Here is a 24972-nt window from a genome sequence, read left to right on the forward strand (position 1 = left end):
TTGCCAAGTTCCTTATGCTGAGCACTGGAGATGCCAAAACAAAACAAGACAGTTCCTACTCTCAAGGAATTTACCACATTTTTTTAATTGAAGGAAGCGATCATTTAACATCTGAGAAGTGAGCAGCTAAATGGCACAGTGGATAGGTCACCAGCCCTGAAGTCAGGAGGACCTGAGTTCAAATTTGACCTCAGACACTTTTAACACTTTCTTGATGTGTGATCCTGGGCAAGTTACTTATCCCTAATTGCCTCAGCAAAAAAAAATAAAATAAAATCTGGGAAGCATTTGGTAGATCTCAGAGATGGTAGAATAGAAAATTCATTTGTCCTATCCTTTCAGAAGCAATAGTATTGGTTTGAAGACTGTTTTTAGACATAGAGAGTGGATTCAGGGATATAGAAATGTTAACTAAATAGATGATTAGATAGCATATTAAGCATAATTTATGGTGTGGAGCTTGCCAGCTAAAATGGGTCACATGTGTTTGCTGATTTAATGGGACAATGTGGCACCAGGGGTAAAACTTTCAGGGTCATCCACCTCAGCACAGCTCCTATTGTTAATGACCTTTTGCTTTATAGTAGGCTGAAATCAGCCTCTGTGCTGTTGCTGTTTTTATTATCCATCTATATGAATGTAATGGAATAAATGATCTTTAACATCTTTCTTAGTTTTAAATCAATAGTCTTAGGAAATCTCATTTTTTTCCCACATACTTGCACTTCTCATATTTGAATTAATCAGCAAATAGTTGTTTAAAGATAGGGACTCTTATTAGGTGTTGGGGGTGAGATAAAAGGGAAATGTTTTCTCTTTTTAAAATTTTATTTATTTTTATTAATTTTTATAATTATAACATTTTCTTTGACAGTACATATGCATAGGTAATTTTTTTTTTTTTTTACAACATTATCCCTTTTACTCCCTTCTGTTCCAAATTTTTCCCCTCTTCCCTCCACCCCGTCCCCTAGATGGCAGGCATTCCCATACATATTAAATATCTTATAGTATATCCTAGGTACAATATATATGTGTGCAGAATCGAATTTTTTTGTTGTTGTTGTTGTTGCAAAGGAAGGATTGTATTCAGAAGGTAAAAATAATCTGGGAAGAAAAACAAAACAAAACAATGTTCACAGTTTACATTCATTTCCCAGTGTTCCTTTTCTGGATGTAGCTGATTCTGTCCATCATTGATCAATTGGAATTGGATTAGCTCTTCTTTATGTTGAAGATATCCACTTCTATCATGTTGAAGTGTATAATGATAACCCTAGTTTGCTCGTTTCACTCAGCATCAGTTGATGTAAGTCTCTCCAAGCCTCTCTGTATTCCTCCTGTTGGTCATTTCTTACAGAACAATAATATTCCATAACATTCATATACCATAATTTACCCAACCATTCCCCAATTGATGGACATCCATTCATTTTCCAGTTTCTAGCCACTATGAAAAGGGCTGCCACAAACATTTTGGCACATACAGGTCCTTTTCCCTAAAAGGGAAATATTTTCAGCTCTTAAGGAACTTATTAAATGTTGTTGCACCATAGTGTCCCTAAGACTTCTTAGCTTAAATACCTCCAATTCCTTCAACTTATTTTCCTGCAGACTGTCCAGATGCTTACCTCTCATTCTAGACACTATACCCAAGATCAAGTTGACATGATGACATGTACTAGATTCTTTAATTTGCTAGTTGACATCTTGAAATACTTTCTGTAAATAATTGCCAAGGAGAAATTGATTAATTTTTTTACTATTAAGAATAGTAATTGGACCTATGATTTCATTATAATAGGTAGATGCTATTGGGGATCAAAACCTTCTCTGTCTTAAAAAGGTGTTTAGAATATTGAGAGGTCCTTGCCTCAAGAGTCACACAACTAGTATTTGTCAAGAGATTGGACTTGAATCCAATTCTTCCTTGAAGTGACACCAACCTTCTAATTATACCATTATTACTATTATACTTAAGTTTTGCATTTGTTTACTTTGAAAATTTAAAAAAAAGATTTGGGAAAAATCATAAATTTTTATGACTGTCTTATTGGTTTTATTTAGCTAATTTTTTAATTTTTTTTTTTAAATAGTGATTCTTCAGCCAGATATTCTGATTGGAGGGCTGATGTTGGTATTAATCTTCAGCCTCCTCTAAGAACCTCATCTCGTCGTAGAATTATACGGTATTGCAGTAGCTCAGAAGATGAAGTATCTGTTGAGAAGTTATCTACTCCAAAGAGAAGGAGAAAGAGAAGGAAAAAATGTAAACCTAAGAAGTCGGTATGGAAAAAAAAAAAATCTGTACTTTCTATAAATTTTTTTTAAATTTACTTTACCAATTTAATTGTAAGCATTTTTTTTTCTCCTCACAACCTCCTCCTTCAATTTGGAAAAAACAAAATTATTGTCACATGCATAGTTAAGTAAAACATTACTATATTGGCTATATCCAAAAAACACGTTTAATTTTTTTATTATTGCATCCGTCACCTCTCTGTCAGGAAGTGACTAGTGTGGTTCACCTTTAACCTTCTAGAATCCTGATTGGCTTTGACAGATAGTTTTAAGACTCAGAATTAATAATAATAAGAATTAAGTAATCCTGTCTTTGTTTTTTTCATGTTGCATCACTTTCTGTAAGTCAGGGGTGAGGAGCCTTCCTTGGGCATATATATAAAGCCTATGAAATTATTCACATAAATCAATAGTAGGTGATGATAGGTGCAACAATGTCCCACTGTTTGAGTTCTGTAAGTTGATTATTTTGTATATTCTGCCAGTTTGGCCAATAGCCAAATATTCAAATGGTCCATGGTAGAAAAAAAAAAGATTCACCATTTCTGCTGTAGGGACTTACATGATTTTCTGAAACTATCCCTTTCATCATTTTTTTACGAGATAGTAGTATCCTACTACATTAGTAAAGAAGAATTATTTTGTGTCTTAATTTTTTTTGCTATTTGTAAAAAGATTTGACAGATTTTTTTAGCATTAGGATCCTTTGAATCTTTCTTTGGTCTAATTGTGATAGACGTCAAATAGTGATATCAGATATATCACTAGGTGCTATATAGCTGTGTACAGTTTATAGTGATTTTTGAGTCATTATCCTAAATTGCTTTCTGGAATGACTGGAGAGAAAAAATACAGCTACATTACAGTATATTAGAGTGTTTCCCTCAGCTCCTGCTATGAGGTAGAAATTCAGAGTTGCTTTAATAAAGATTTTTTAAAATGATTAATGTTTTGGAGCACTTTTTTTTTTTTTGAGGCACTTGGCATTAAGTGACTTGCCCAGGGTTACAGCTAGAAATTGTTGAGTCTAAGGTCAAATTTGAACTCTGGTCCTCCTGACTTCAGGGCTTATACTCTATCCACTGTGCCACCTAGCTGACTCCAGGAGCACTTTTTTTTAATGGCTATTGATAGGTTGTTTTTCTTCTTTGAAAATACTTTAACTATTTTATCAAAGTGAATGGCTTTTTTTCTTAAAAGTTGAAATCAGTCTCATATCTTAAAACTTATAACATTATCAGAGCAACTTATTCCAAAGTGTTTTTTGTTTTTTGTGTTTTTTTTTTTTTTCTTTTTTCCTCTATCAGCTTTTCCTTTCTAATTTTGGTTGTATTGATTTTGTTGGTGCAAACCTTTTAATTTTATGGTAATCAAAATTGTCCATTTTATCTTCTGTGATTCTCTCTACTTATTCATGAATCTTTACTTATTCATGAACCTTTCCTCTGACCATAGATCTGAAAGATAAAATATATTCCTTATACCTTTAATTTATTTGATGTGACTTTTTATATCTAAGTCGTTTATGGAACTTATATTATTTGGCATAAGATACTGGTCTAAAAACAATGTCACATTGCTGTTCAGTTTTCCAACATTTTTGTCAAGGAATTCTTAACTCCATTAGATGATATCTTTGAGTTTATTAAACATCAGGCTTCTACTTATTGTTGCACTAATGAATCTTTTTTCTTATTTCTTAAATTGTTTTGATAATTTCTGCTTTGTCGTATGACTTAAGAACTATTACTGCTAGTGACTTTTTCTCCTCCTCTTCCTCCCCCTTTATTTCTCTTGAAATTCCTGACTTTTGGTCCACCAAATTAAAATTAATACTAAAATCAGTATTACTTCTTGGTAATTTGATTGACTTGGTGCTAAATAAGTAAATTTAGCTAATGTTGTCATTTTTATTATATTGGCTCAGTTTTTCAAAGAGTAATTAAGATTTCAGTTATTTTAAGTTTTCTATTTCTGTAAAGAATGTTTTGCATTCATAAAGTTCTAGATATTAGTATTTTGGGTCTTTTGTAGAATTTGCAGAGGATGACTCCAGCTGAGCTTGAAAATATAGAGCTTTTATATGAATTTCATCCTCCAGTTTGGATAACAGATACTACACTTCGAAAATCTCCATTTGTTCCTCAAATGGGTGATGAGGTAAGATTGTTAAATTTTTTGAGGATGTAATAAATTTTGATATATAATAAAATCAATTTAATTATTTGAGTTTCAGATTTGTTTATTTTGTATGCCTTAATTTTCTTATTGTAGGTAATATATTTTCGACAAGGTCATGAAGCTTATGTTGAAGCAGTTAGGAGAAATAATATTTATGAGCTAAACCCCAACAAGGAGCCATGGAAGAAAATGGATCTTAGAGTAAGTCTTATTGCCATTTTTTATTTTTAAAATGTTGCCTTTCTCTGCATCCTAACACTTAACATGTAACTGGAAGATCTTAGTAAATGCTTGCCTATTTGACTATAAATAATTTATAGATTCATTTTACAAAAATTTTTGGGAAAACTATATATAGTCATGTAAATTTCCATTTGTCATTTTTGCAAAAGCAAATTATTTTGTATTGTTATCTTCTAAATCTAAAGATTTAATATGGAATTAATGTGAAGGAAAATATGTGTGATAAATGGTTAAAAATGCTAATCATAAATATGAAAATAAAAATTTACTTATAGCCTATACATATTGAACTACTTAAATGGGTAATGTTTATCTGTTTAAAAAAAAAAAAAGTATAGAATCTTTAAGAATTTGCTTAATAATGATTTTAACAGTGCCATTCATGTAACTTTTTAAAAATCTTTTGAAGGATCAAGAATTGGTAAAAATAGTTGGGATGCGGTATGAGGTTGGTCCCCCTACACTCTGTTGCCTTAAACTCGCTTTTATAGATCCAGCCACTGGAAAACTTCTGGACAAGTCCTTCTCTCTTAAGTAAGCTTTTTTGTTTTGTTTGTTTATATAAATTAAATTTTGGTATCTCTAATAAGGGTGCTGTTCTGCATCAGTGGATTGGTGCTAATTGCAAATACTTAATGTTCCAAAAGGATTAAAAACCTTATCTTCTGCATTATAGTAAAAAAATGAACAAGAATTAATAGATGCGTTGAGGAGGTTCATAGTTATATTCATGTTTTAGTTAGAGGGGACAAGGACAAATATAAATGGGCTTTATGTAGCAGCCACTTGGTATTTGGGTCTTAAGTTTGATATTCTGTTGTACCATTCTTGTCTTGGGTTGTGAGAATTGCTGACCTGTGAGAGAAATTTATTTTTTTGTTTTGTTTTTGGAACTAGAGCATGTAGTAGACAGCAAAGAATATTATTGGTTGGAATAATTATGCAATAAAATTGATAAAATCTATTATTTTAGGTATCACGATATGCCAGATGTTATTGACTTTCTTGTACTGCGTCAGTTTTATGATGAAGCACGACAGAGGAACTGGCAAGCTCGTAAGTCTTTTGAGTTTCTTCAAAACCTTATATGTTATGGTAGATTAATTAATTTGACTGAGTAATGTTCATTTTGTGGTATTTATATTAAATAATGTCTTTTCAAGATTAGTAGTTTGTGGTGAATACTAATTTCAATTCAGTAAACATTTAGTATCTACTCTTTAAAATACATTTAGTAAATTCTCAATATTTTTTCTTTGAGATAGGCATGTTTTGGGAAATTAGTTACTATTTAAATGATTCCTTGTGAATACTGAATATTTTTTTAAACACAAATTGGCTTAAGAATTCCTAGGCTATAAACAGAAAACAATATAAAATTCAGATCTTTGAACCTGATTGCTGTGTTAATGCAATTTTAGATGGGAGGGATTTAAATATGTTATTGTTTACTTAGCATAATATGTATTATACAAAATAAATATACAATGCCATTGGCATGTTAATTGAAATTTGTCAAACAGGTATGCTTTTTTCATATTTTTAAAATAAAATATAGGAATTAAAGGTGAATTACAGAGATGCTTTATTTTTTCTTGGTAATTTTTTTCTTTCTCCCAAGATATTACATAATTGATGAGTTGAGTTGATCTTAAATTTTCTCAGAAAGTCAGCAGATTTTTTTTTTTTACCTCAAATGTAATGACCACGTTATTAATGACCTGGATACTTTAGAATCAGCCGGAGTCAGGACAAGCTAAAGTCTTTATTCTTGGTCTTTTGGGGTCACCATCAGGGGAATAGATATAGGAATCTCCACACGTCCTTTCTCTCCCTCCAACACCAAATAATGATCCCGCTTGTCCTCCATCCTCTCATGCCTCCTTTCAACCACTGTATACATCCACAGATCCAGCCAGCATAGGATAGTGGGCCTGGTCATTCTCCAAACATATGCTAATAGATTATTGTCCAATTGGTAATTAGCCTCAAGTAGTTGGACTCAGTGCAACTCAGATTTTCAGCCCCTTTACATCTCCCGCTTTCTTTTGTTTTAGAACACAGGTGGTCACGCCATCCCTGACTTCTCAGGGAGGTGAGAACCTCAAAAAGGAGGTGATCATTGCCCCCCCTGACTTCTCAGGAAGGGAGATGAAAAGCACCAAAGGGAAGTGGGACTTGGTAGCGGGTTTCTGGGCAGAAGTGTCTTATTAGAAACAGGTATGCACAACCCCATCATCATGGGAGGTATTACACAAGCACATAGCAATAACACATAGGCTATTAGTGATGACTCTCCCAAAGCCAATGCAGGCTCAATGTGGTGTAACAAACATGAATTGTACATGCAAGTAATGACATAACAAACAATATAAATCAACATGGTCTTGTAAAAGATTTCCAGAAGTCCTAGAAGGAGGGTATGTAAACATCAGTCACACATACATCTTCTTCAGCAGCCAAGTAGTCCAAAACCAATCTATTGTTGATTACTTCACATGTTAGGGAATCCATTGATCCTCACAAGTTTTTGAAGTCCTGCCACAGTCTTTTTATATGTTAGGAAATCCGATGATTTCTGCAGATTTTGAAGTCCTACAACAGTCTTATTATTTCTCAGTAAATCCAATGATTCCTGAGGGTTTTCAAGTCCAACAATTTTTGATATCCATGAGTCAAACACCATAACTGCCATGCTCTTTCAGTGGTGGGCACAATCAGCAATGGAACCACTCAATGTTTCTTGGGTCTTCTCCTTCGTTTCAAGGGTCTGCTCCGTCTCTCTGATGAACAAGATGAATACGGCTCGTTGGCCCCCTTCTGATTCCTTTTCCATCTGTAGATACAAGCAAACCCTCTCCCTCAAGCAGTTAACCTATCTTCTCCCTTCCATTGACCACTTTCTGGGTCTTCCACGTGACCTGGCAATTATATAAAAACAGTGGAACTGCTCGCACTGGACACTGCCCTTCCAGTGAGTTATAAAACCTGTCTGCCAGAGCCAGTGCATCTTGGTCAAAAATCAAGAAGTTAATAGTATAAAGATGTAGGTTTAAAAGTTTCTCTAGGGTTACCTGTGGCCCCCCTTTTTGTTTTGTTTTAATGTCTTTATTTCTCCTCTCTACTATTGCCTGTCCTTAAGGATTAAAAGGTATGCCAGTGTTGTGTAAAATCTTATATACTGTGCACAAAAGTGTGCAAAATGTTTAGCAGTATATGCAGGTTATAATCTTGTTTTTATTGCTTGTGGCACACCCATAATTGCAAATACTTGTATAAGTAATTCAGTGACCACTTGGGCTGTCTCTTGCTGCTGGTATTGCAAAAGTGGATCCTGAAAAGGTGTCTGCCACAACGTGGATAAAAGACAGACGACCAAAAGATTTATAATGGGTCATATCCACTTGCCAGATTTCATTAGGTCTCAAACTACAAAGGTTCTTCCCTGGAGGGAGCATAGGAGCATGGAAAGGAAGGCAAGCTGTACAGGCTTTTATTATGTTCCTAGCTTCATCTCTTGTTATTCCAAATTGTAAACGTAAAGCTCCAGCAGCCTGATAATATTTAAAATGAGATTCTTGGGCTTCTTAAAATAAAAGAGTTTTGGCCAACATGGTTAGAAGGTTATCTGCCTTTGAATTACCATCAAAAATAGGACCTGGAAGTCCACTCTTAGAGTGGACATGCAAGATATAAATCTTACCTGGATGCTTTCTCACTTGTTCTTGAAGTTCCTTAAAGAGCTGATATATATTGGAGGCTACAAATTTTATTTGGGCTGTGGCAATTCATTGTACCACACCTACTGAATAGGCCGAATCAGATATTATATTTATATTTCCTGAATAATAAGTAAGAGCTAGAATGATTTCATACAATTCATTCTGCTGAGTGGACTGAAAACGAGTTCTGACTACTCTCTTTATAGTTATGTCATAAAAGAATACAGCAAAGGGGGCAGCTAGGTGGCACAGTGGATTGAGCACCAGCCCTGAATTCAGGAGGACCCGAGTTCAAATTTGGTCTCAGACACTTAACACTTCCTAGCTGTGTGACCCTGGGCAAGTCACTTAACCCCAGCCTCAGGAGAAAAAAAAAAAAAGAATACAGCACAAATACTATGTTTGCATCTGTAAAGATATTTGGTCCTTTAAGAGGAACTTTTGGAAACCTTTTCTTCAAGAATTCATGGCCAATTATGTAATAGTCTGGCTATCTTTAATGGAAACCCGTTTGTAAAATTTGGAGCCATGGCTAATAAAATTTGCCATTCTGGGATGGTTTCACAGCATACATTAACTTGTGCATTAATATAAAAGGTGTATATCTTGTCAGATCTTATCCCAGATAATTGTACTGCTTGCTTAATGGCCTTTAATAAAATTCTAACCATAAGCACTGGGTAAGAAGTAAGACTTTGTTCTGATTGTTCTGGGAGGTTCACCCAATCTATCACACTGTCTCCTTGATGAAGGACTGCTGTGGGTGCCTCTTGTGTAGCAAAAACTGATATTTTCAAGGGTTTTTGAGTGACTCTTTCAACCACATTAGATAAAGCCAGTTCAACTTGTCTCAAAGCCTCTTGAGCTTCTTTTGTAAGCTGGCGTGGTGAGTTTAAAGCACTGTCTCCTCTTAAAATGTCATAGAATGGTTGCAATAGGTAGTCAAGCCTAACACTGGACGCATCCTTTGGATATGTCCTATCAATTTCTGGAAGTCATTTAAGGTGTTTAGTTTCTCTGTTCTTAAGGAAAGTTTTTGTACTGTAAGCACCTTAGGGTCTACTTCATATCCTAAATATTGAAAGGAGCATGTCCTTGAATCTTTTCTGAAGCTATGTGCAATTTATAATTCCTTATTGTTTCCATGGTCTTTTGTAGACTTGCTTCTAACATTTGTTCCTCAGGTGCACATCCCAATATATCATCCATGTAATGTAATAACATTACTTTTGAAAATGCTTTTCTTACTGGAGTAAGAGCAGCAGCAACATACATTTGACATATACTAGGGCTGTTTTTAATTTCCTGTGGCAAATCTGTCCATTCATATCTTTTATAAGGCTCAGCTAAGGTAACGCTGGGCACTGAAAAGGCAAATCTTTTCATACCCTCCTTATCTACAGGGATAGAATAGAAACAATCCTTAATGTCTATAACCCAAAGAGGCCATTCTGTAGGCAATTGAGTAGGAGATGGAAGTCCAGGTTGAAGAGTTTCCATAGTTTCCATCTGTTCATTTACCTTTCTTAAATCAGTCAACATTCTCCATTTTCCAGATTTCTTTCTTACAACAAATACTGGGGAATTCCAAGGACTTAGAGAAGGTTGTAAATGTCCTTGGTCAAATTGCTCCTGTACTATATCTAATAAGGCCTGAATTTTATCACTACCTAAGGGGCTACTGTTCTATCCACACTGGTGTACCAGTTTTCCATTGGATACGAACAGGTGAAAATGTTGACAGGCCTCCAACAGCAGTCCTGCCTAAAAAACCGAAGTACTCATTTTTAACCCTAATTGTTGATAAATGTCTCTTCTCCACAGATTGATGGGGATTTTTTCAACTATAAAAGGAATAAAAACTCCTGTTTCACCTTCAAAAGTCCATCTCAAAGGGGTAGCACTAACTTCAGTTGCTATTGATCCTCCTGCGCCAGACATGTAGGTCTGCCTTAATTTTTGGCCAGTGACTGGGCCAGTTGGCTACCTCTAATGACTGTGCGATCTGTACCTGTGTCCACCAGTCTTTCTAATGGCATGCCATTTATATAGATGGTGAGCATAGGTCGGTCAGTTGTCACAGCTGCTGTCCAGTATATTCCTGGATTTTGCTGCTTGGAGTCCGAATCTGGGCAACTATCACCAGATTGCTTTATTAGGAGATTGTATCAGTAAACCTGATGCTACTACTTCTCCTGGTTGATAAGTCACACATTGTTTACCTGTATTAGTGACTGGGGTATTTTCTACACATTCCCCAATTTCCCATGTCAGTATGTGGATGGACACTGTTTTGTAAGTACTCTCAGGAGGTGAAATGGTCATGCCTACTGTGCCTGGAGACAACAGATCCATAGGCTGGAGAGGAACAGATTTCACCTCTCCAGGGGTGTCTCAGTTGTCCTAGCTGCATACAACTCTACTGTCCCCAATGGTAATCCATTCTCCCATCAGATGGCTTCCTGGCTGCTTGGTCATGTCTGGGTACTGGACTTCTAGGCACTCTCTGGGTGTAGCATCGGCTGCCATCATGCCCCAAGTATTTTTTGCCTTGGGCCCTGGAGTTTGGCCCCTCATCCCGTTTCCCTGAATCAGTCTACATTCTGATGCCTAGTGGAAGCCTCTGTTGCATTTTGGTCATGGGGTATTGGGTCTTGTTCTCCCAACCTGTTTTCTCACTCTGCCTCTATGTCAACATTGTGCTTTCAGATGCCCTGCTTTACCACATTGAAAGCATTGACAAGTCTCTCTGGAAGTCCCTTGCCAAAAGGAATGTTGGGATCTTGAGAAGTCTGTATCATAATCTGGCTATAAAAGACATTTGTGCCCACTGTAGCACAATGTCTTATGATCTCCTCTAAAGGAGCATCCTTGTGTAGTCCTAGTATCATTCTTCTGCAAAGCTCATTAGCATTTTCTTTATCAAGTTGCCTTATCAAAATGTCTGCTACTGCATTTTCACCATTCCGTATCATAGCTGTCTACAAATGTCCCACAAAATCAGCAAAGGCTTCATTTGGCCCTTGTACAACTTTTGTGAAGTTCTTGCCCTTGTCATTTTTATTGGAGAGAGAACCCCATGCTTTGATAGCAGCAGCAGGAATTTGCTCATATTTTGCTTTGGAGTAATTAATCTGTACTGAAATATCTGCGTAAGAACCTATAGCTGTTAGTTAGTCATAGGTGATTGGAGAATTAACTCCACTATGACTGTTTTGTTGGGCTTGTATCCTACAGAGCTCACTATATTCAGAAAGCCACAAGTTTTGTCCAGGTTCTAAGCATACCCTTGCTATAGATTTCTTATCGCTAGGGGTTAAGACTTCATAAGCCAAATTCTGGCTATATAAGCTGATGTAGCCCCATAAAGAGTGCAAGTCTTTTTCAGGTTTTTGAGGACGTCTATATCAAAAGGAGTATATCTTCTACTCTCTTGACCTGAAGAGTTAAACTGTTGAATCATAGGATATATTTGCAATTTCAAATCACCTATATCCTATCCTTCCCTTCCCCTGTGGCTTTGAGTACTGCCTTTTGTAATTTAGTCATAGGAGTAGGTGATTATGGGGGAGAGGGGGATGCTGATGGTGTCACCGCCCCTGCTACTACTACTCCTCCCTCCATCCTGGAAGGTTGATGGGGGCATGTCAATAATCTGCACCTTAGGCAGGTTGAGCTGCCTCCTGAGAGTGAGAATCACCTTGCCCTTGAACCTCATCAAAGTTCCCATGCCCTCTGGCTATATAGTCATTAAACTATTCTTTGGCTTCCTCTTTTTCCTCATACTTATGTTTTATTCCTAAAACTTTTACTTTTTCTATAACTTGCAAGATTCTTTAAGGCCAATTGTATTATGTTGTATATATAGAATGCTTCTGTGGTTGTAGTATTCACATAGTTGTTCTCCTACTAGTTTCCAATTATCTACACTTATTTCTTCTTCCTCTAAGAACCAAAGGACATGCATTTTAATGTACCCAAGAGTCTAGCAATCTGTTCCCAAGTTATAATTAGGCCTTGTCCCTCAATCAACTTAGGCAAGCTTTCTATAGCACCCCTTCGGGGTGGGGCTGGGGACTGTGGGGGGGGGGCGTGCTGTGGAGGGGGGATATCCTTTACTAATATCTGCCCTATTTCAGCTAGAAAAAAGTTGCTAGTTTAGCCCTTAACAAAGTAAGTTCCCTGTTTGCCTATTAAAATACTAACCTAATTTCCTGGTCACCTGGGGACTTCTTCAGTGAAAGTAGAGTCGTTGGCCCACACCTTGGGCACCAAATGTAATGACCCCATAAGTACCCTGGATACCTTAGAATCAGCCAGAGTCAGGATAAGCAAAAGTCTTTATTCTTGGTCTTTTGGGGTCACCACTAGGGGAATAGAAATAGGAATCTTAACACCTCCTTGCCACCAAAGAATGATCCCACTTGTCCTGCTCCACTCTCCAATGCCTACTTTCATCCATTGCATACACCCACAGATTGAGCCAGCACTGGATAGTGGGCCAGATCATTCTCCAAGCATATGCTAATAGAGTATTGGTAATTGGTAATTAGCCTCAATTGCTTGGACTCAGTGCAACTCAGATTATCAGCCCTTTCACTCAGAGTAGTCGACATTTGCCCTACTATTTATATATTGACTATGCTATGCTACATTTACTATATATTTAGTTTGTGTAGTTATATGCTCTCAGGTATATGGAGGAACAGGTAAGAAGATAACAATAGCACCTAATTCCTGGAATTATTTTGAGGATTAAAGTGCTAAGTAAACTCTAAAGCACAAGATACATGTTAGCTTTATTATTATTATCATTATCATCATCATCATTATATAGCACTTTAAAGTTTGTAAAGCATTTTATGTTCATTCTATCACAATAACAGCTTTAGGAATTGGAATGCTATGTGGTAAAATGTCAGCTTTTTAGGAGTGGTAAAATTCTATCTTTTATAATTGATTTTTTTTTTTTTTTTTAACTATGGCATGTATTTAATTTGGATAACTGAACAAGACAAATGCATTCCATTTTACACTGAGTATTCCAAGTGGATGTTTTCTTGTTTGATGTCTTAGTAGTTTTTCTGATACAAACATAAGTATTTGTCTTAGTAAAAACTTCTGGACTTAGTAAGTTTTTTAGTATAGTAATGCATTATACCTATTAAACAATCACAGAAAGTTATGAAACTTTCTAGTCATTAATATGGTAATATCAGTAACTCAAAAGAGAATTAGAATAAGTAATTGTATTTAAGAATTAAATAATGTTGTTCATTGTATATGGCCTGTATAATCTTTTTTCAAAATCTGGTAGTTCTTTGCATTATAGAAAATAGATAAGAGTTGCTGGTTTTTTTTTTTTTTTTACAGGTGACAGATTTCGATCTATAATTGATGATGCGTGGTGGTTTGGAACAGTGTTAAGTCAAGAGCCCTTTCAACCACAGTATCCAGATAGTCATTTCCAATGTTACAATGTTAAGTATGTATAATGATTTATGCTTACTGTTCATTCTACTTATATTTATTAAGTACATAGTATATATATATACTCTTAATTCTTTGAGTTAGAAAGTTATATGTGGCACTGACCTTGGGAAGATAAGTTCAGAAATATACTGATACAAAAGGAGAACTATGGATTAATGCTCTTAGAAACATGAGGTGGGCCTACCCATTTCATTAAAGAGTAGAGGTAAGGGGCATCTAGGTGGCGCAGTGGATAGAACACCAGCCTTAAATTCAGGAGAACCCGAGTTCAAATCTGGTCTCAGACACTTAATACTTTCTAGCTGTGTGACCCTGGGCAAGTCACTTAACCCCAGCCTCAGAAAAGGGGGGGGGGGGAAGAGTAGAAGTAGGTTCAGTATTAATGAAAAGTACCTGAAAGAGAAGTTGTATCTGAGTTGGAGAGTTTGAAGAAAATGAAGCATGGAGATAGGATAAAAGCATGATATGAACAAGGAATGGAAAATAATGCAATTTGGGTACCACATTGAATATCTGAATAACAGTATATTTTATGTGGTAATTTAAGATTATTGAAGTACACTATCCCAAGCACAATAGAAAATAGTATAAGATAAGATAAAGCTAGGAAAAAAATCAAATTGCAAAGTGCTTGAATGTTAGGATCAAAAATTCATACTCTGTTCAGTCAGTCGTGGGAAACCCTTGAAGTTTTTTTGTGTAGATTATATAAAATATAAAGAATATAAATAAAAGGAGAGGATAAGATGACACATTTATAATGAGAATTAAAATAATCTTAAGTGATAACAGGATCTGAATAAAAGTTTTTATAGTGGGAGTTAAGGAAAAGAGAAGGCAATATCAAATAGATTAAACAACACTTTGACATGATTGGATATGTGGTTGTATCAAAGATAACCCTAGGTAAGAGATTCTGGAATCCTTAAACTGGGTGTTTACAATTTAATAAAATTATATTTCAACTTAATTCATTTTCTTCAAAATGCCTATTTTATATATTTCTTATTTGCAAGGTGAAAGAGTAGTAAGAGAGATTTGGAGTTATCAGAGAAGCCAGAGGAAGAGAGAGGATATTTATAAGTCACCAAGAAAAATAAGGAAGATAATCCAATTTTTTTTTTTTTTTTTTTTTTTAATCAAGAAATACAGGGTATCCTCAAAGATCTTGTTTTAGGTTTAATTTTAAAATTGACAAGACTTTTGGTATATTTTGTACAATCTAGTAGGTTGTCTTTTCTGTGTAAAATGTAAGCTCAATGAAATCATAGGCTGACATGCTCCTCCAGAGCCTAGCACAGTGTTTGGCATAAGATAAGCAATTGAATGTTTTTTTAATTCCGTATGTGAGGAGAATTTTAAAAATTCGGTTAATTTAGCCTTATTATTAGATATTCTTTGTCTTAAAGATGAGTTGATAATAATTTGACTAGATAAAAATACCATTTAAAAGAATGCGTATTTACATTTTAATTTTAAAATAATATTTTATATCATTAGTCATTTTTGTTTTTTAAAAATTTGCTAATGGTGTCTAGTGTGAACCATTGTTAAAATGTTGGATTTTTGTTTTTTTAAAAACTTAACTTTTTTCTTTTCTTTGACCTACTGATTAAATAGGTGGGACAATACTGAAATAGAAAAGCTTAGTCCATGGGATATGGAACCAATTCCTGATAATGGTATGTGAAAATTAATTAAAATATAAAGAATCCTAGAATTTTAAATTTAGAAGAGACCTTAAGAATTGAGTTCAACTCTCTCATTTATATATGAACAAACAAGCTCAAAAAGGAAAATTATTTGCCCTGAGTCTCACAATTATTAGTAGAAGTCAAGACTAGTAGTACTTTGGTATCTTCACTTCTGTCATATTATCTTTTTATTTCATAATTTCTTGTTTTCTCTAATTTACCTTTTACTAAAGTTGACAACATAATGTCACCTGGAATTCATTTAACACTTTAGAATTTACAATATTGTGAAGGTGAGAGAAGTATTCTTTTTGATCTTGTTCTTTGGTTTCATCAGTGTAGGAGCTCCTTCCTCTGATGTAGAATAGCAAGTCATTTGTAACTTAAAAGAGCTGTCTCTTAATTGAGAGATTAAGTGCTTTGTACCATGATCACACAAGTGATAATATATATGAGATATGGGGGATTTGAACTCTTTATCTTTCTGGCTGAAGCTAACTATGCCTGTATAGCCCATGAAGATCCTTTTTACACATAGGAGAACTAAGATCCAGAAAATTATAGAGCTAGGAGCAAAGAACTCTTGACTTCAAATTTACTATCCTTTTTCAGTTTGCTGTTTTTGATAAATGTAGAAATTCTAGTACTACAGAAAAGTTATTCTCTGTCGAATGTCTTTACTCCTCTTCATGCACATGCTAACAAATTCAAAAAAGATCATGAAACTATGCTGAGTCCACTACAAATTTATCATATGTTAATCCTCTATTGGACTCTCACTTTTACAAAGCAATCATTTTTTATCTTTCTAATCCACAACTACTTTTCAATTTTCATTAAATGTCCCATAGTTTCCCTTCCCCCATTCTCTAATCAGAGAACCTTGCATCATATTTCATTCAAAAAATTGAAACCATTTCTTGATAACTTCCTGTTCTTTTTTGTTTGTTATCTCATATCACTTAGGGACTTTTCCCCTTGTTTTCTCCTTTCACCCAAAGAAATGTCCCTTCTTGCCAAGGCATTTAAACCTGTCTCCATGCCCAAGTGATTCTATTTCATCCTGTCTTCTCTAATGGTTTACTCACTTCATTTTTCCTACTTGACTAATTTTGAATTTCTCGTTATTGTTGCCTCCTACAAATATGCCCATGTTTCCCCTATTTTCGAAAAAACCTACATAATCTATTTTTCCTGGTTATTATCCTATATCTTTCCTTTTTGTGGCAAAACTTGAGAAAGGCTATCTGAAAAAGAGCCCTCTCTTTTTCTCCTCTTCTTAACTCTGAAATTTAGCTTTCTATCTTCATTTGATTGAAGCTTCTCTTTGCAAAGATGCTTTTGATTTTTTAATTGCTAAATCTAAAGGTGTTTTCTTAGTGTTCAGTTTTCTTGACTCCCACCCCTGGCACTTTTTGCTGTCAGACAAGCTCTTTTCCTTGATAACTCCATTCTCTTTAGCTTTTTTATAATAATACTCTTTCCTGATTCTTCTCCTAAATGCTTTTTTTCCTCCTTTCTGAATTTTCATCCACATCACACTTACTAACAATGAGTCTTATATTCTACCTCTATACTTCTTCACTTGATGATCTAATCAATTCCTATGGTTTCAATTATCATCCTTATACTAATGACTATTTTTATGGAGGTTCTTTCAAATACCAAATAAGTATCAGAAAAAATAAAGAAGTAGTTGAGTAGTTGATCCAGAAAGTCTTAAGAATTAATACATTGAATACAATGAGCATTTATTGTTACCTGTTTTTGAAGACAAATTCAAAAGATAATTTTCGAAATATTTTTCTATGCATTTAAAATATGTCTCTCTTAGTTTAAAAAAGGAGAAAAGAAATGAAAACTCAAAGGCATATTCTAGTAAAACATATCCCACACATTGGCCATATGTGAAAAATGTATGTTTACTGTTCATCCTCTTTATGATAGAAGGTGAGATGGGGTATTTTGTCTCTGGGTTTGTTATTGATGGTAGTTCCAAAGTGTTTCAAAGTTGTCTTTTCTATAATCTTGTTGACATTGTATATATTCTCCTAGTTTATACTTTCTTAAATCATTGTTCTCAAAATTATCCCCACCTACCATGTCTACCTTCTGTAGGACCCTATGATGACTCTCTACATATATTGCCTGCCACATTAAGTCCAAGATCATTTTCTTTAGCTTTAAAGTTCCATACTTCAACCCTGTGTTCTTCTTGGAGTAGGACCCATGGCATTGTCCTTAAAGAGAGAGCAGAAATTCTACTGAAAAGTAATCTCTGCTTCTCTTTGCCCATGGGGCAGTTAGGTGCCACAGTAGATGTATAGCTAGACCTAGAGTCAGGAAAAACTGAATACAAGTTAATAGCTGTGCAAGTCACTTTAACTTTCTTTGCTTCTCTTTTCTCATTGTAAAAATGAATAATAATCTCCCTCTCAGGGTTGATGTCGAGATTGAAAGAAGTAATAAAGCACTTAACATAAGACTTGGCACATAGTAGGAATTTTATAAATGTGAGCTATTTTTTTTTTGGTCAGCCATGTTGTGAAAAGTGCTTAACACTATGTCTGCCACATATCAAGTGCTATAAGAATGCTGTTTCTTTCCCTACCTCTCCTCCCACCCTTCTGTTAGTTCCATCCTGGCTGTTTGAAAGTATACTTTTTTTTTTTTTTTTTTTTAATAGCTCTTTATATACAAAACACATGCATAGGTAATTCTCCAACATTGACTCTTGCATAACCTTTTATTGCAATTTTCCCCTTCCTTCCTCCCATCCCCTTCCCTAGATGGCAGGTAGTCCAATACATATTAAATATGTTAAAGTATATGTTAAATATAATATGTGTATTATACATATTTCTAGTTATCTTGTTGCACAATAAAGATCAGATTTAGAAAGAAGGTAAAAATAACCTGAGAAGAGAAAACAAAAATGCTAGCAAACAATGACAGAAAGAATGGAAATTTCCCAGTTTTCTTTCTCTGGGTATAGCTGGTTTTGTTCATTACAAATCAATTGGAACTGATTTGGATCCTCTCATTGTTGAAGAGAGCCATGTCCATCAGAATTGGTTATCATAAAGTATTGTTGTTAAAGTGTATAATGATCTCCTGGTTCTGTTCATTTCACTTAGCATCAGTTCATATATGTCTCACCAAGCCTCTCTGTTTTCATCCTGCTGGTCATTTTGTACAGAACAATAATATTCCATAATATTCTTATGCCACAATTTATTCAGCCATTCTCCAATTGATGAGCATCCCTTCAATTTCCAGTTTCTAGCCACTACGAAAAGGGCTGCCACAAACATTCTTGCCACATACAGGTCTCTTTCCCTTCTTTGAAATCTCTTTGGGATATAAGCCCAGTAGTAACACTGCTGGGTCAAAGGGTATGCACAGTTTGATAACTTTTTGAGTATAGTTCCTAATTGCTCTCCAGAATGGTTGGATTCGTTCACAACTCCACCAAGTATCCCAGTTTTCCCAAATCCCCTCCAACATTTATCATTATCTTTTCCTGTCATCTTAGCCAATCTGACAGGTATGTAGTGGTATCTCAGAGTTGTCTTAATTTGCATTTCTCTGATCAGTAATTATTTGGAACACCTTTTCATATGACTAGAAATAGTTTCAATTTCTTCATTCAAAAATTTGTATATATCCTTTGACAATTTGGCTTGATTTCTTATAAATTGAGTCAATTCTCGGTATATTTTGGAGATGAGGCCTTTATCAGAACCTTTAGCTGTAAAAATGTTTTCCCAGTTTATTGCTTCCCTTCTAATCTTCTCCACATTAGTTTTATTTGTACAAAAGCTTTTTAACTTAATATAATCAAAATTTTCTATTCTGTGATCAATAATGATCTCTAATTCTTCTTTGGTCACATTCTTTCCTCCTCCACAAATCTGAGAGATAAATGATCCTTTATTCTTCTAATTTATTTGTAATCTCGTTCTTGATGCCTACATCATGAACCCATTTTGATCTGATCTTGGTGTACAGTGTTAAATAAGGGTCAATGCCAAGTTTCTGCCATACTAATTTCCAATTTTCCCAGAAATTTTTGTCAAATAATGAATTTCTTATCCCAAAAGTTGGAGTCTTTGGGTTTGTCAAACACTAGATTTTTCTATAGTTATTGACTATTTTGTCCTGTGAACCTAACCTATTCCACTGATCAACTAGTCTATTTCTTAGCCAGTACCAAATGGTTTTGGTGACCACTGCTTTATAATATATCCGGTACAACTAAGCCACCTTCATTTGATTTTTTTCTTCTTCATTAATTCCCTTGAAATTCTTTACCCTTTTTTTTCTTCCAGATGAATTTTGTTGTTATTTTTGTTAGATTATTATAATAGTTTCTTGGGAGTCTGATTGGTATAGCACTAAATAAATAGATTAGTTTAGGTATATTTTCATCTGTATTATATTCGCCCAATCTATCCAGGAGCACTTAATATTTTTCCAATTGTTTAGATCTCACTTTTATTTGTGTGGAAAGTGTTTTGTAGTTTTGCTCATATAGTTCCTGACTTTCCCTTGGCAGATAGATTTCCAAAAATTTAGAAGTATACATATTTTAAACAAAGTATTTTAAATATAAAGGTTCAACTCTTGAAATTGTACAGTGTTTGTTGTAACATATTTGAACTAAAACTTGATAAAATAGAATTAGATTTGAAATTGTGAAAGATTGCTTTTAGAGATATATTTGATTTTATAATCTTTCATTGAAATAAGTTTTTTATGATGTATACAAGGGGTAAAAAGTTTTTTTTTTTTTTTAATGAGCTGTTTAAATGCAAAAGTATATTTTTATAGTTTCATATTTTCCTGTTCATTTTTTTTTTTTCTTGTTTCATTTTTTGTTTATGTGTAGTTGATCCACCTGAAGAATTGGGAGCTAGTATTTCAGTGACTTCAGATGAACTTGAGAAATTGTTATACAAACCCCAGAATGGTGAATGGGGTAAAAAATCCCGGGATGAAGAATGTGAAAGAATAATCAATGGCATTGATCAACTTTTGAATCTTGGTAATAATTTGCATTTTATTAGAATTATTAAAAATTTACACATCATGTTGATGAAATTCACATTGTATTTACTAGTACTTTGATTAATATTTTGGGCTTTACTAGTTATCTTAATTTGACTATTTCCTTTGCTGAATAATTTTATTTTTAAAGCTTTTTTATTTTCAAGACATGCAGAGTTTTCAATATTCACCCTTGTAAAACCTTGTGTTTTTTTTCTCCCTCCTTTCCCCCATCTCCTCCCCTAGACTATAAATAATCCAATATATGTTAAACATGTGCAGTTCTTCTATACATAGATCCATAATTATCACACTGCACAAGAAAAATCAGATCAAAAAGGGAAAAAATGAGAAAACAAGATGCAAGCAAACATCAACAAAAAAAGTGAAAATGCTATGTTGTGATCCATATTCAGTCCCTTCTGGGTCTTGCCGAATAATTTTAAGAGAATGAGAGGATTTGATTTCTTTTTAAAATAAGTTTTATTGGTGTCTTTTGTTTTCATATTGTTCGTTTCTGGAAATCCCTCTGACTTCTGTTTTACAAATAAGAAAGAATATACAATATGGTCTCCATACATGGCAGTACCGTTCCAAGCTTTCAGTATGTCAAAGAGGTTTGATCTGACTCAAAATCTGATAGTTGGCCCAACTCCCTTTGATGTTAGCCTGAGTTCTACAAATTTCTAACTTGGGTTTGAATCTTAACTCAAGTCGAATGCTTTGCCTCAGTCTTTATTAGCCAGATGAAAGGCTTTCACCTTGGTGCAGGATTCCTGTGTTGGTTATTCCTCTGCAAGTTTTCTTCCTTTCAGTGTTCCCTATTGCTTAGAATAGGTTCTGGATCTTTGATCTGAAACTAGATAATAGGTGCCAAAGCTGCAATTAATATTTATTCATATCACAGTATCTCGGTATGGATTTGGGACCTCTCTCCCTGAGCATGCTCCTAGCCAGACCTTTCCCCAGTTTCCTTATATTATGCTTTTTTATCCTGGCTCAGTTTGGAAAGATGAGTCTCGATATGACTTTTTTTTCCCCCATCAGAATTTGGTCTAGTGTGTTTTCTGGATCTGTTTTAAGCAATTTCTTGTTATTCTGCCCAATTAGCGCTACCTCTCATTAAATCAGTCACTCAGACTCCCAACCTAGGGATCATTCTCAAAGACTTACTTTTTTTCCTTCTCCCTCACTCTCAATATCTAATCACTAATATCTAGTCCATTGCCAAGTTCTTCTGCATTCTACTTTCATATCATCTCTCTCTCTTATCCCTCTTTTCTTCTTCAATATTGACATACAGGCCCTTATCTCCTCATGCTTAGCTTATTGCAATGTCCTTTTGTGGCCGGTCTTCCAGCCTTGTTTCTTCCTTCCTTCTATTTAACTAATCTTTCTAAAGCACAGATCTGATCATGTCATCTTTCACCACCCTTCCCTTACATACAGTTAGTTTCACTGGTTCTCTTTTACTTCCAGGATCAAATATAAAATCTCGTTTGAGTTTAAAAGCCTTTCATAACTGTCTTCTCCATGGTCTCCTCTCCATTCCCCCCCAAACTCCCATTACTTCCTTTGCAATCTAATGACACTACCTTCCATGCTGTTCTTTGCTGATGAATACTCTTTGATTCCTTCACCAACTATCCTTCATGCCTAGAATTCTCTCCTACTTCATTTTCACTTCATGGCTTCTCTAGCTTTAAGTCTAAGCCAAAATCTGATCATTTGCAAGAAGTTTTTCCAGTTTCCAGCTATTATTTTCACCTTATTTTGCATATATCTTGTTTATACATAGTTAGTTTTTTACTTTGTCTCCTACATTACTGTTTTTTAATGTTCTTTGTATGTGATCCATAGTGGATGCTTGATAGTTTCTCATTGACTTAGTGAACACCTACTAGTATATACGAGACCCAGTGCAAGTTTATAAGTAAGGCGTAAATATAATGAACTCTACATTCTGTCACGTAGAAAAACTCATATAAATATATGCAAATTAAATACAATATAATTGGTGGAGAGAAACTTGAGCAGCTTGAGTGATGATAAAACATTTCTCATGCAAAAACATTGAAGGAAACTAGGATCCTAAGAGGTGGAAATGAGGGAGAATGCAAATAGCCTAAGTAAAGGCACAGAGATGAGAGATCCAGTTTTGTGTGTGAGAAACAAAAAGGTGGCCAGTTTGATTGGACAGTTGAATACATGAAGGGCAGCTAGGTAGAGCAGTAGGTAGAGTACTGACTCTAGAGTCAGGAAGACTCAAGTTCAAATGGGATCTCAGACAATTAGTAGTTGTGTGATCCTGGTAAGTCACTTAACTCTGTTTGCCTCAGTTTACTCATCTGTAAAATAAACTGAAGGAAATGGCAAACTACTCCAGGATCTTGCCCCCTTCATTTCTTCCACACCAAAAAAAAATAATAACCTTAAGGGAGTCCCAAAGACTTGGCCATGATTGAACATCAGTGGAGCCAGATTATAAAAGGAATTTGTATTTGATTCAGATAAAAGGAAGCTATTGGACTTTATTGAGGAAGGAGAGAGAGTCAGGCCTATGTTTTAGGAGCAGTGCTTTATTAGGCGTGCCGAGAATAGCTCTAATAGTCAACATTAATATAAGCCAAAAGACTACTATAATAGAGTTTACTGTGGCTGGGAGAATATAAAAGTGGGGGGGGTGATTTGAGAGATATTATAATGTTAAAATTGCCAAGATGATGCTTGAATAGGATATGTATAGTGAGGGAGACTTAGGAATTAAGGATCATTCCAACTTTGAGAACTTGTTGACTAGAAAGATAAATAGTGCCTTTAACATAAATAAGTTCAGAAGAGTTGTGAACTTGAGTGAAAATGTAGTTACCTGTATTTTGGACATGTTGAGTTTGAGATCCTTCTAAAACATAACTTGAAATATTCAATAGACAGTTGGTGATTGATAACAGGAATGAAGCTCAAGAAAGACACTACAGAGGTATATGTAGATCTGGGAGTCTCCTGCGTAAAAATAATGATTAAGTCTTTGGGAATTGAGAAGATTACCAAGAAAAAGAGGAGGGCCTAGAAAAGAGCTTTACAGCACATGTGTAGTTACATAAAGGTAGTTTCTTATACTTCTGCCAAAAGGAAAGAAATGTTTCATTATCTTTGGGTGTCTATGAAAATTTAATTATTTAAATGGATTTTTTTTCTCATAACAGATATAGCTGCAGCTTTTGCAGGTCCAGTTGACCTATGTACATACCCAAAGTACTGTACAGTGGTGGCCTATCCAACAGATCTCTACACCATACGGATGAGACTTGTCCATCGATTTTACAGGTCAGTAGCTTAATAAGTGTAATAATTTAATTTTTAAATGTGCTTCCTTCTTGCCACTTATTTAAAATAAACAATGACAATAAAAATGTTCTTTATTTTTACAAAAACAAAAAAATTATAGGATCAGAATCTTGTTTTCTTTTGTTACAGAATAATTTTGGTTTTGGAGAGGGGGAATAATATAGCTGTTAATCTTAATCATTACTTTTTCTTTATATTTGGCCATCTTAAAGATTAACAACAAAAATAATTATTCCTCTGTCCAATAAGATTTCTTACATTTTGGGTGAATATGTTTCTTCACTGTATCATTTAGCCCTTCTGTATGAAAGATGAAGGCCTTTTTTTGTAAAAATTTTACTAGTACTAAAAAATGTTTTGCTCATAAATATTTTTAATTGTGATAGTCATTTTTATAGCCATTTTTTTCTTTTCATTATTCCAGCTTTAAATTTAGAAGGTGAATGTAAAGAAGGGGAAGTATTTAGCATTTAGAATAAAAGGGTAGCTTTGAAATTACTAAATATTTTCTAAACAGAATCAATTATTAAATTTTCCAAAATATAATGGACCATTTTTCGTAAGAAATTATATATGATGTAGTATATTCTTAAGAGATGTATGTATACTCTAGAACTAATGATTTAACATGGTTTATTGTTTTAATGCCTTAACTAGATGACATTTCAAATATTAGCTAGTTAACCCACTAACTGAAATCTTTGGTTTATAACTATGCTTCAATTTGGTAGGCTATTGAATATTATTAAAGACCAGTCATGACTTTGTACCTGAATCAACTCTCGAATATCCAGAAATAGAACTTTATACTTTATAATTAGATAATGAAATAAACAATATTTGCAAAATATAAGGCTTAGCATGTAGTAGATGATATGTAAATGATTATTTTATTTCCCTTTCCATGTTCACTACCAACTGATAGTGTTTAAGACATTTTT

General features: G+C 34.4%; 1 protein-coding gene across 5 annotated transcripts in view; it reads left to right on the plus strand.

Moving 5' to 3' along the window:
• Positions 1–24972, plus strand: part of BRWD1 (bromodomain and WD repeat domain containing 1) — a 200572-nt gene that overhangs the window by 77955 nt on the left and 97645 nt on the right. For 4 of the 5 annotated variants that reach the window (XM_074300511.1, XM_074300510.1, XM_074300512.1 and 1 more), the window contains 9 exons: positions 2097–2286; positions 4336–4461; positions 4576–4683; positions 5135–5259; positions 5699–5781; positions 13821–13932; positions 15561–15622; positions 20526–20681; positions 23890–24010. The exons of the other annotated variant lie outside the window; for it this stretch is intronic. In XM_074300511.1, coding sequence (XP_074156612.1) covers positions 2097–2286; positions 4336–4461; positions 4576–4683; positions 5135–5259; positions 5699–5781; positions 13821–13932; positions 15561–15622; positions 20526–20681; positions 23890–24010 — 1083 coding nt within the window. The remainder of the gene's footprint in view (positions 1–2096; positions 2287–4335; positions 4462–4575; positions 4684–5134; positions 5260–5698; positions 5782–13820; positions 13933–15560; positions 15623–20525; positions 20682–23889; positions 24011–24972) is intronic. 5 annotated transcript variants of the gene reach the window in all.

Source organism: Sminthopsis crassicaudata, chromosome 3 (assembly GCF_048593235.1).
Source record: "Sminthopsis crassicaudata isolate SCR6 chromosome 3, ASM4859323v1, whole genome shotgun sequence".
NCBI classification, from domain to species: domain Eukaryota; kingdom Metazoa; phylum Chordata; class Mammalia; order Dasyuromorphia; family Dasyuridae; genus Sminthopsis; species Sminthopsis crassicaudata.